At 52.6% G+C, this 11,711-nt stretch overlaps 3 protein-coding genes across 3 annotated transcripts in view; 1 reads left to right on the top strand and 2 right to left on the bottom strand.

Moving 5' to 3' along the window:
* Positions 1-1,280, bottom strand: part of N657DRAFT_658449 (uncharacterized protein) — a gene marked incomplete at both ends in the record, with an annotated part of 3,572 nt that extends 2,292 nt beyond the window's left edge. The window contains 4 exons of the mRNA XM_062794900.1: positions 326-427; positions 577-631; positions 668-853; positions 1,261-1,280. Coding sequence (XP_062644326.1) covers positions 326-427; positions 577-631; positions 668-853; positions 1,261-1,280 — 363 coding nt within the window. The remainder of the gene's footprint in view (positions 1-325; positions 428-576; positions 632-667; positions 854-1,260) is intronic.
* Positions 1,281-3,328: 2,048 nt separating this feature from the next.
* On the bottom strand, positions 3,329-4,766 carry N657DRAFT_636541 (uncharacterized protein; the record flags this gene model as incomplete). Its single annotated transcript, XM_062791432.1, has 5 exons — positions 3,329-3,589; positions 3,642-3,867; positions 4,018-4,145; positions 4,176-4,316; positions 4,518-4,766. 5 exons carry the CDS (start codon positions 4,764-4,766, stop codon positions 3,329-3,331), a joined length of 1,005 nt encoding a protein of 334 aa, XP_062644325.1.
* A 1,701-nt stretch (positions 4,767-6,467) lies between these two features.
* On the top strand, positions 6,468-9,244 carry N657DRAFT_658448 (terpenoid synthase; the record flags this gene model as incomplete). Its single annotated transcript, XM_062794899.1, has 11 exons — positions 6,468-6,732; positions 6,795-6,845; positions 6,894-7,143; positions 7,219-7,709; positions 7,757-7,950; positions 8,019-8,173; positions 8,243-8,382; positions 8,481-8,582; positions 8,643-8,700; positions 8,775-8,862; positions 8,915-9,244. 11 exons carry the CDS (start codon positions 6,468-6,470, stop codon positions 9,242-9,244), a joined length of 2,124 nt encoding a protein of 707 aa, XP_062644324.1.
* Between the last annotated feature and the right edge of the window lie 2,467 nt (positions 9,245-11,711).

The following is an 11,711-nucleotide window of genomic DNA, read 5'->3' as shown; positions in this document are numbered from 1 at the left end:
GGGAGGATCCTGGACTGGCTGATGGACTCGGGGAAACTGCCGATGTACGGTCTGGCCAGGAGGCTGGAGCTGGAGCTCGCAGTCTGAAACCCTTTCCTTCGAAGGCCAAAATGTCAGGACAAGCAACAGGACAACTGTGTTGCGGGGCACAGTGCTGTGTCATGACTATAACCCACAGGATCGCAAGGTTGAAGCGACTTGCGATTCGACACCCGTTTTCAGGGAGATGCGACATAGCTGAGTTGGTTAGTTGTACACGTATCGTCAACTAAGCTAAGAAGTAGCCCCAACACATCTAGCCACCTTTACGTTGATGCTTTTCCACAATACAAGTAGGATCCGACTCCTCGCCTGGACGCCGGGTTATATACTGCTCCCTATGCGGGCTACCAGTAACCCAAGTCTCATCAGTCCAAAGGATCTTTGGCTACTGCTCAGGGGTCCAGTGTTTATGCACTTTGCCTACGTCTCTCGGAGCTTCCAGGTACGTTCGGTAATCGGTGGCTTCTTGCGGGCAACTCGTCGGCGGAAGCCCAGTCGATAAGGGGCGTGCTTGATCACCTATATGCCAGAGACTCTAGCGACGATGATTTTTGAGAGCTCGAGGAAGCCCATTCGGCGAGCTTTTTTGCTGGAAGTAATGTACTAAACAAGCTCTTCTTCTTACTCTGGCGTCAATGTCCGAGGCCGGCTAGTGCCCCTGTGGGCACCTGCATCGCGAGCGCATATTGCGGTCCGGATGTGGGCTTTAGTGTAGCCAGTGATACGACTGATCTCGGCTTGGCTTTTGGCCGTATCGAAGTATAGGACTCGAACGCGTTGGCGTTGTTCGGTAGTCAACTGTTTCGTACCACTTGATCCTTGTGACCGTGCCAGTATATAGCTGGATTGCGTACTGCGTTGACTGCGTTGACTGTGTTGCTAGGATCTTGGGAGAATGGCTGTCGAAAAGTGTCAAGGCAATGATTTTCACCTGGTTGATCAAAACGCGTCAAGTGTTGTGCCCCACCGGTAGTTGACTAGGGAGGTTTTCTTTATGCACGCGACCACAATAGATAAACTGGTAGTCATCAGATTAGTAGCTGGGTCGGTGGCCAGCGAATTGTGGTGTTGTCTGTTCTTTTTTGAGACTACAAGTCTCTTATTCCGACTTTTTTTGGCGTTCCGAGTGCTTAGCGGGATTCCCGGCCCTTGCAGCGGCCCAGCGGCGCCGGAGCCCCACTATGGGGCACCGTGTATCGATCCGATCCGAAGTCTTACTCGGAACGACCCGCTGACATAATCGAGAACGACCACATCTAATCTTTTCCGGGACGATCACCATCACTGACCGTACAATCCGTCACAACATCTACAATGTCTCAAAAGGGTCGATGCCCTCCGTGACGGTCTTTAAGCCCGGGGACAGGACTCGGGATGCTTCGGGAATTGCGTCAGATCGTGGATACGTGCGGGGTGCCGTCGGTGGTCGGCAGGATGGAGGTTTGATTTCACGTGACCCTGCTAACAACCCCGAAATGTCCAGCATCCTTGGACTCCCAATATGGCAGCCGTTCGGGCAACCATACGGTTCGCAATGGCCACAGAGCGCCTTGACACGAACCAACCGCAGGCCGACTAAAGCACCCAACCCACCACAACACACCCAACCCACACCCCTCACCTCGTGCCACGGACAGCAGGCACCGCTTCAGCCGCCGAAGATAGGACGTTGAACACTTGGAGAATCGCCTTCAAGCCAGCCTACTACAACCCTACTAACCCACGAGAATCCGCAGAGGAATCGTAAAAGAGAGGACATGAACTAGAATGAGCTTTGCATGGGCTTCGACGAGATCAGGACATATCTTGGGAAATGTATAGTCAGATTGTAATAACTGCCCTTTCGGGTTACCCGCCGGGCGTCAATAAATTGTATTGTATTGTATTGTAACTTGAACTCAGTGGACGACCCGGCACGGGAGGCGTGGCTCGCCTAGCCGTCCGGGCTGCCGCCCCCTCGACCGGCTGTGGGTTTGGAAAAGTGGCAAAGTGGTACTAATGGCATTACATCAGTGGGGAATTTCAACTATAAGCATCCGTGTCTCCTAGGTCCTTCATTTAAGAAGAGGTGTTGGAAGTATTAAGCTTCCATAAATCGCTGAATAAACCGAAAGAACGGTACTTGATCGGTGCCGTCGATCCAGAATTGTCCTGAGCCTTGACATCCGGCCCCCGCACAAGCCTCTACGAAGCGCGAACTGTCAGTGCTCCGTGAAACGAGTAGTAGCGCATTTCACAGTTCATTCGGTAGGTATTAGCGCGGATTCATGTCTAGTTCAAGGCCATCCCTTCGCTGTGCTCCAATGCAGAAGCCCAGTCCCCGAAGTGGCCGAGTTGATGCAAGGCTATGGCTGGGTTATCTTCTGAGCGATGAAAGACAAACAAGATCCCATGGGCGAGTGGAGCGTGTCCAGCTCGTTGCTAGTTCGCGGCTAGGGCATAAAGCCGAGCCGCGCCTCCAGCCATAGATATCAAGAATCAAACGGCTTGCGAAAACCTAGCCACGCGCCAAATGCCCGTCAAGCGGTGACTCCCAGTGCCGCAATACCAAGCGGCCGCGGTTCCGGGTGTCGGCTTCGGAGAGAACCGCACTATGAACCAACCCGTGAGCGTCACGATCGCTCCAATCAAAGCCGTGTCATATACAGGGAGATGTATGTCCTCAAGGCCAGACATCTCGCCCCGTCTTTGACGACCGTGCTCCACGAAGACCTCTTTTTGTCTGTCGGGTCCGTGGACGTCGATGCTGCACTCGGCGCCGTGCTCGAGGAGCTGCCGCAGGATCTCTGCAGCACGTTGACGTCGGCGCCCCCCTTCTGCTAGAAGAACGGTGATCAGTTTTCGGTAACCATGAAGCGATGACACATAGAGGAGACTTACATCCATTTATTCTTCAAGTACGAATGCACGCCGTAACGGTCTACAGTCAAGAGAAATGTCTTCCACCATCCAAACCACACGTCGTGTTTGCAGCCATTGTACGATCTCTTTTCACATTGCCCCTCCGAACAGTGCCTCTCTGCGTGACCGAATACGTAACTCGCTGCATACAGCAAAAACGGATAGTTGCCGCTCAATTTTCTCATATGTTGCTCGCGAGTTAACGTCGTGTTTAGTCTTTTGATGTCGGACCAGCAGCGATCCCACAACTGTCTGTAGCTGGCACTGATCGGGTCGTGACAGGAGCGCCTGATTCAGTGTCTGCAACCTCTGGTTTCGGAACAAGAAGTCATTGACCGATAGATGAATGAACTGCACCGACGCCGCATCCCCTGTCCGCGCCTCGTTAAGGCCCTTGGACGATGCGGTAATGCGCCGTTGGATGATGCGGTCCGTGACCCGTGATCTTCGATCGGTTCCACGGCCTAGTGTACTCCGAAGCCGTTCCCGTCAGCACGGCGAAAAAGAGCTCTTCAGGCTTTAGCGGCCGCCGACTGAGCAGTACCCACTGGAGCATGCGTATCGTCTCGGTCTTATTCCGATCGTCTTCGCTCAAGAACCTGTTGAACACCTCCTCGAGATCGGCCGGCACCTCCTCCAAAGTACTCTACACATGGCTTCCAACCGGCCGTCGTCATAGGCTTTTTGAGCAGAGACACTATATTGACGACGTATATGGCAATGCCGCCTGCTTTCTTCCGGATCTTGTCCTTGATATTGTCATCGTGCCTCTCCAGTTTGTGTGTGATATATGTAGCAATGTCTCTTCTATGATCTTCGCTCCCCTCTACCGCCAACTCCAAAGTCTTCCTCATGCTGACGTTGGGATAATGGCGGCTCGACAGGCAGATCCTTAGGGTGATACCCGCTTGAACGGCATCAATGCTTAAAGATTCAAGAAAGCCGACAACATCTCAAACGTCTCGGTCGTCGCACTAGTCGAGCGTATCGACGAGGAGGAGGAGGGGCTTCGACTGCTGCTTGCTGGTTATCGAACGTATGTAGTCCTCCAGTTGTGCCCGTGGCCACACGTACTCCCCTTCCTTATCATGCATCCTCTGCTTCTTGTAGATAGGGCGGAATCGTTCGTACAACGTGTAGTCATTGTCGAGCAGCTGGTATATGATTGACCGCAGCACGCCTAGAGGTGTCTTCTCGAGAATCTTGCCTCAAGCGTTGAAGAAAAACGTCACGATCAGTTGGTCGTCGAAGACCTTCTCGCAATGTAGCAGAGCATGCTTCATCAGGGTCGACTTGCCTGCACCCGGCTTGCCCTTGATCCAAAGCACGCCATTGTAGGCTGGTAGGTCGGCGCGGTCGCGCCACTTGTGGAACTGGGTGGTGCTGAACAGCCAGTCGCATGTACCTCAATAGGCAGCGGCTATGTCTGAAGCCGGGCGTCGATGATGCGGGAGCCGAGAGAACGGAGGCAGGCTGTTCCCGTCAGTGGTCTATCTTGCGGCAGCTTTGTCGGATAAAAGCGGTCCATATATGACGGAAGTGTGCAATAGAAGTCGGAGAATGGCAGTACGAACCTGCTTTTTCCGAATAACGCCTAGTACCCTCGTCGGTCTCGGGGGCCTTATGGGGAATTCCTGAGACTCATTAGTTACAGAGGAATGGCTCCCGACAGGAGCGCTCAGGATACAGGCCCATTGAACGTAGCCCCGGGAAGGATGGTTGCCGGAGCCGTCAGTCTTGTTCGCGATACCGCCAGGCGCGTTGACTTGGTCGCGGCCGGCGTTGTGGAAGGGCGTGTTTGAAGGATGCGGTCCGCCCTCCATTTTGTGGGTCAGGGGAGCAGATATAGGTCGTGAAGGTGCCACGGCAGAGCGGAAGCCGCCGCAGCTCGTTCTGCACGTCTCAACTCGACACCTAGCGGACGGTTCCCAGACCTCTGGCGCAACCGCGACGCTCACCCCATTCCCGCGACGGCGGCGATAGAGTGTCTCTTCGCGCGTTCTGCCTGGAACGTCTTAGGCCCTCGTGTGTTTGATATGTTCCTCCCCTCGACACCTGTGCCGAGGCGCCTGCTTCTTTGGAGTCGCGAACAGGATGAATAAGAGACCGAAGAGGCCAGTCCCGAGATGTGCAGGAATATGTGGAAGAATGCCAGGTCGCGCTCTCTTAGGAAGAGAAGCTGGGAGGTTGTCGGCCTAGGAAAATAGAAGGAGAAGCCGGGAGACCAGACGAAGCGGGTTTAAGACATACTTTAAAGTCGCAAGCGCAGGACAGATCACACGTTCTCATGTACCCTGGCTCAAGGACGGACGTCGGCAGGAGTGGTGGCGGCTTGGGGAGGCTGCTTTGAAGCTGAGGGTAGTCGGACTGGAACGGTAGAAGAAGAAGCTAGAACACCAGAAGAAAGGGGGGAAGACAGATTCTATAATTGCCAAGTTCAAGGCAAGGTGCTTGTGTCCCCTGGCTCATGGACGAACGTCGACTGCACATAGGGGGCACCAATGCCGGATAGGGGAACAATTGCTGTTGTTGTCGTGACCGGTCGTGACCGGCCGCGATCCGTCCACCATGATGTTGGCCAGATCGCTCAGAGGGACCGGCGCCGCCTCTTGTACTGGCAGTGCGTCCTCTAGCCAGTATATATCTCATTTGGGTTGTCTCCACAAGTCCAGAAAGCTTCACGCAAGGTGCATGAAAGCCGGGACGTGGACTTGACTAGATACCAGATCTCAAATGGAGCCTGGTCTCGGTGCGGACTGCAATGCCATAGAGCAGACATAGCTCCCTACAACTTAGTCCCGCATGCGTTCAAGACTCACCAACCACCGTCAGTGTTGGGTCATCGGCCCTTATGAGAAAATGGGGTCAAGAAGGTTTAATCAACGAGAGAATCTCCCCTTGCATTACGTCAGGACAAATCCTACAGACTGGGCTAGAGGTACGTCCCGTAGCGCCGGAAAGGGGCCACTCTGGGGCCCAGTGACGAACCCCATTGTGCGGAATGGAGCAGTGGGGATAGCCGATCACGCCCAGTTCGGCGATCAAACCGCGCGATTGGAACCCGGCGACGATCCTGTCTTAGGTGACCCCGCCGATGGACAGCCTGTCAACGCTGCTGAGTCAAGGAGCTGAACCGCCCCACGACAGTCTTGTCGTCATCGAGACCTGAAAAGAAAAATCCCGCCTGGGTGGATGATGTTGGGTCTTGGGCTGCTCATTGTAGTCTTGTATGCATCGTCCCATCCTCCGCTCCTATATACCGGTGAAAATTTTCTTGGGATACGTTTTTCGGCACGTCAAAGGATGACGATAGCTATTCGTCATGACGTATCATGTGAAATTGAGCGATTTGGTGTAGTCTTCGGCGTGGTTCCGTTGTATAAAGACGTCTCGACGGAGTGAACCACATGCAATCAGATGAACCAAATGACAGCGAACCTTCACTTCAGCACTCTAGAACCAACTGGACCTTCCCAGCTCAAGAATCTTTTACATTTTTATCCCAACGACCCTAGTGTCCCGACATGGACCACGATGAACCGACGGCCGAGACCCTGGACATCGCGCAGTATGCCGCTCATGGCTTTTGCCCGGCGTACCCCCTTAAGCGGCACCGTCATGAAACCCTGGCCAACGCCGGCTACCACGAGGCCCGAGAAGACTGGGCTAAGTATATCGGACCTGCTTGCGAGTTTGGCGGGTGCAACCCTCTTGACGGCAATTTCACTGCTGTGGTGCTGCCACTGTGTCGGCCGGAGCGCCTGAGGTTGGTTGCCTACATTTTGGAGTGTATGGCCCTTCCACATCTTAAAAAACTGTCCTTGTGTGTGTAGCGAAGCTGAAATCATCAGATGCTTTTCTCCACGACAGTGTCATTGAAGACCAATACTCGGAGAGTGTGAGTAGAGGCGCCCCTATTCGTATCCTAGCAACGCGTCAAACCCTAACAGTTACCCAGTCAACAGGAGACGATGATTTCACACTTGGCAAGGGAGAATCCGTGATAGCAAAGGTCAAGAATAGAAGGAAGCAGATCCAAGCCAAGATGATGTATCAGCTGAACGCTACCGACAAGGTCTGCGCGGCGAGAGTCATGGACGCCTGGAAGACAATGCTGTCAACCACACTCCGAGGCAAGGACAAAGGCTTTTCCAATCTTGAAGAATATCTCGACTTCCGCATCATTGACACAGGGGCGCCGTGAGTTCATCCCAGGTATCTTCGCATACCATTATGAAGGCCCTAGTCACCGTTACTGACAAGAATTCGGGACAGCTTCGTTGAATCCACCATGCTCTTCGGCATGGGCATGACCCTCACCTTAGAAGAAGATGCCCTCCTAGCCGACATCATCCGCCCCTGCTACGCCTCCCTGGCGCTGGCCAACGATTATTTCTCCTTTGACCGCGAGTGGGCCGAGGCGCAGCGCAAGCCCGGCGCGGCTAAGCCTATCAACGCCGTGTGGTTGTATATGCGCTGGCGCGGCGTCAGCCCGGCCGTCGCCAAGCGGCTCGTGAGAGAAGCTACAAACCGGTACGAGGCGCAATTTCTCGAGCTGTGCGACCAGTTCAGACGGGATCACGCGCCCGTGTCGGAAAAGCTGGACCGGTATCTGCGCGCGCTGTCGTACCAGGTTAGCGGGAATGTGGTATGGAGCCTGCGCTGTCCGCGGTATCATTCCGAGTTCAGGTATGATCCGAACGTGGGACTCGAGAATTCCATTACCGCTGAGAAGAGGGAGAAAAACGCGGATACGGACACGGATGGTGACCAAGATGCCGACGCAATGCCGTACGGAGACCAACATGGGCAGCGAACTTTGTCGGTATCCTCTGCGGGGCGTCTCGCCAGTCAAGCGACTCGGATATGCACTCGACCAGTTCATGGCACCGCAATCACACCTCGCGGTCATCGTCCGTTTCAAGCATGTCAGAGACGGGCGACAGTGCCGGGGACAACTCAAAACAATGCCTTTCACTACCGGCCGGGGAATGTCTGGGGCTCGAGGTAAGCGTCTGGTCGTTGGGCCAGAGGGTCTGTGCAGCGTAACAATGGGTTAACAACCTGATTCCTAGCATCTCGAGGCACCATTCAATTACGTTCGGTCTTTGCCTTCGAAGGGGGTGCGGGACACGCTTGCCGATGCCTTGAACCTCTGGGTGCGTCTGCCCGAGAGAACTCTGACGCAGATTAAGGAGGTGGTTGGCGATTTACACACCGCTTCACTGATGTAAACCTTTCAATACTCACCACGTAACCAAGTAACCAAACTTATGAGAGCTGACCAATTTCTGTGCAGGCTGGATAACATCGAAGATGGTTCGAACCTCAGGCGGGGCCATCCGGCCGCTCACGGTGTGTTTGGTGTGCCACAGACCATCAACTCGGCCAGCTTTGCAATCGTTGAAGCTATCAGGAAAATACATGAGTTGTCGCCACGTATTCCTGGCGCTGCTGACAATCGCTTTCGGTTCGTCTATATCCTCTTGCCTTGGTCTGACATTCCATGGCTGCTGACTGGACTGCTCTCCTATTAGCCCAACTGCGTGATTTGCATGTCGGGCAGAGCTACGACCTCCACTGGACCAGGCATGCATCGTGTCCCACTGAGGAGGAGTATCTCGAGATGGTATCAAAGAGTACGTCATATGCGCGCTATTGCGGAAGAAACTGTTATGTTAAAGATTGGTGACTTGCAGAGACCGGAGGATTGTTCCGGTTACTCTCACGGCTGATGTGCAGCCAACTATGCAAAGAGTAAGTACTGGTTGCAGCTTTCCCACGCTAGGGCAAACTACGGAGAAGGGGTCCGCTAACACGGTTATGATCAGGGTCGCCTTGGCCATTGACGACTTGGTGGATCAGATCGGTATCTATTTTCAGATCAGAGACGACTACGAGAATCTCAACTCTGATGAGGTACCTCATTCCGGGCCCAGGTGCTTTTGTGTGACCTACTAATTTGATGTAGTACACGAAACAAAAGGGATTCTGTGAAGACCTGGACGAAGGGAAGCTCTCATTTCCGCTTGTGCATCATCTTAACAGAGCCCCACGCCATGTTGTTTTACAAGTTCGCGAAATATCGGAACAGAGGCGAGAGTCTGGTACGGGTGGCCTGAGCGACTCACACAAAAGGCTGGTACTCCAGCACCTCAAAGACTCGAGGAGCGTCGAGTACACCCGGCACACGTTGAAGAGGTTGGAGGAGCAGGATGATCGCTCCATCTCAGAGCTGGAGCGTGTGACAGGATGGGAGAATTGGATGCTGCGGCTTTGTCTGCAGCGACTGAGTGTATAAACAGAACCCCGTTGCTTAGTGGACAAACAGTAGTTATTAGACGCTCGCGACTCGTCACACTTCGTCTACCTCGCTTCTCGAACAGACTTTACACAGCTTACACAATGAAATACGTCGCTGTCCTCTTCGCCATCGTGGCCATTGTCTTGGCCCAGAGCATACATGATATCTTCCCGCGCGCAATTCCATGTCTCGAAGCCAGCATCAAGAACACGACCCCTTGTCCGGCCACGGGCCTCCATTGCGTCTGCGTCCCAAAAGCTTCAACCGTGTTCGGGGCGATGCTGCCGGCTGCGTTATACGCGAATGCGGCGCCGCAACTGGCAAGGTATAACTTGTATATAGCGTTCGATCGCTTCAATTCTGGGCGTCTTGTTGGTGGTCTGTGGGGGGGAGATTGCTATGGCATGGAGAGCAGGAAGGTCGAAGACGGGGGGTATGTCCCTCAAGGAATAACTAACTGAGATCAACTCAACTCTAATCAAATGAGTCACCGACCTCCCAAGTTAAACTAAGTTGCCCTCCCTTCAAGTCAAATATATCATCAAATTTGACTTGATTACTTGCCAGTCGATTTGCAATACCACTACAACCACACCGCCACAGCCACGTAACGTTATGTAACTTTCCTTAGTTATAAGGTAACGTTAGTTAGGGTTAGTTAGAGAGATATATAGTGACTTAAACTGTATATTAAGCATTTGATTCAATCAAATACTAAGTCAAATACTACTAGCTCACTTCAAATCAAGTCAAAATCGAAGGTCAAACTTAACTTGTTTATTTAGTTATTCCATGATGTCCCCTTGTTCGCTAGCCCGAGCCTGTACTTCATATAGCAGACACAGGCTGTCTAACTGTTCCGCCATCAGCCAGACCTATATTCATAGAAAACGAATCGGATGATTCGAGTCTCCAACTTGAACAATTCCACCCCAGACAAGCGGATCACCCAAGGTGTTTCGCGGTCCACGAAGCTTAGATTATGTGTCCTCCATGCCAAAGTTGGATGTATGAAGGGTGTTTGTGAAGGGGGAAATAAGAATAAAGGAACAGAGTCTCGGCCAAGATGACTGGGCAATATCACACCCCTTTACACCCCCTGTGTGTTCATGTTCTCCGCTCTGAAACTTCACCGCTGACCCAGCCTTGGAAAGTGCCGGGTTTGTCGCTGTGTCCGTTTTGAGTGCTTACCTGATTGATGGGGCTTGATATCTCATTCATGTCAGCGGAAAGGGTTGAGGCTCCTTTGCGGATTCACAGGCCTTAGGGGACGTCAACAGCCACACTGGAATAACATGGCATCTTTCCAGGGATGGTACATTCCTGGATCTGAATCACGATCTGATATCATTGATATCGAGGCCGAAAGTGTGTCACTGTCTAGCTAAGAGTTGAGCGCTTGTGTGCCCATCAGCTGGGACATTATTACACGTGGGTAGGGGAGGACAATGGTGACAACCAACACTCCACCATCTAGAGATGCAAACTGACTGTTGAAACTCTCTTCAGTCATCGTGTACTATCTAGTCATGGTTTGTTTGTTTGCGTAGCACATGGCAGGACCTTGGGTGGTCAGGTAGTAATGATGTTGGGCATACGAGAAGCGATTTCAAGGGAAAGATCAAGAAAAGGAGGCAGAGGAAGATAGAAAGGTAAGGTAGAGAGCATTGATAGAAGAAGAAAGAAGATAAGGAATAAGAATGGAGATTGAAGCTCAAACGACTGATTTGGTAGATACGACCTCACGATCTAGCGTATGGTAACATGATTTGATGCATACCTTGACACACACGCTATGTACATGTAACAAACAAACTATCCCTAGAGCTGGGTTGTGAGTTCTACACCGATGCTCAGCCACTCAACCTTGCGCCTTGGAAAGCTTCTTCTACGGATGTGTTTGTCATCCACAGAACGCCAGCTGACCAGGGCACACATAAGGTACACAATGGAGATAGCTTGAGGGAACAAACATGGAAAACGGCTGTCGCTTGTAGCGTCTCAATGCCACCTACGTGTGTCCGTGTTCATGATGTCCATCTAAGCAGTCGATATTGGTCGTGCTATTCTGGCGGGCCCGGCGGCTCAACATCTCTGAAGAGGTATAAATGCGAGCCCAGAAGACCACTACACTTGTCCTCAGCATTCCAGCTCTCATCACCATCTCAACACAAACAACAGCCCCAAGATGACTATGTCAGACACTGGGAGGCGGACTTGGGTCCCGTGTTCATTGCGACTGCCGATACCAACGGATTTGTCGTCTATTGAGGCCAAAATTTCCCTCTTCTTGCCTCGGCGCTGAGGAAATTGCCGATGGTAGGTGATGGATTTTAGTTCCTTTTGGATGGGAAAGTTTGCTGAAACTCGTCTCCCTCCAACAAGTCTTAGTCTCGAGTATGGGTTAGAAAGGGTTGAAAGGACGGAGTCAGTGTATTTTTGTTCCTCGGTTATTGCTGTACTG

This window comes from Parathielavia appendiculata (assembly GCF_033297405.1).
Source record: "Parathielavia appendiculata strain CBS 731.68 unplaced genomic scaffold N657scaffold_16, whole genome shotgun sequence".
In the NCBI taxonomy this organism is placed as follows: Eukaryota; Fungi; Ascomycota; class Sordariomycetes; order Sordariales; family Chaetomiaceae; genus Parathielavia; species Parathielavia appendiculata.
Note: the sequence above shows the minus strand (reverse complement) of the source record. Positions and strands in the feature narration are given on the sequence as shown.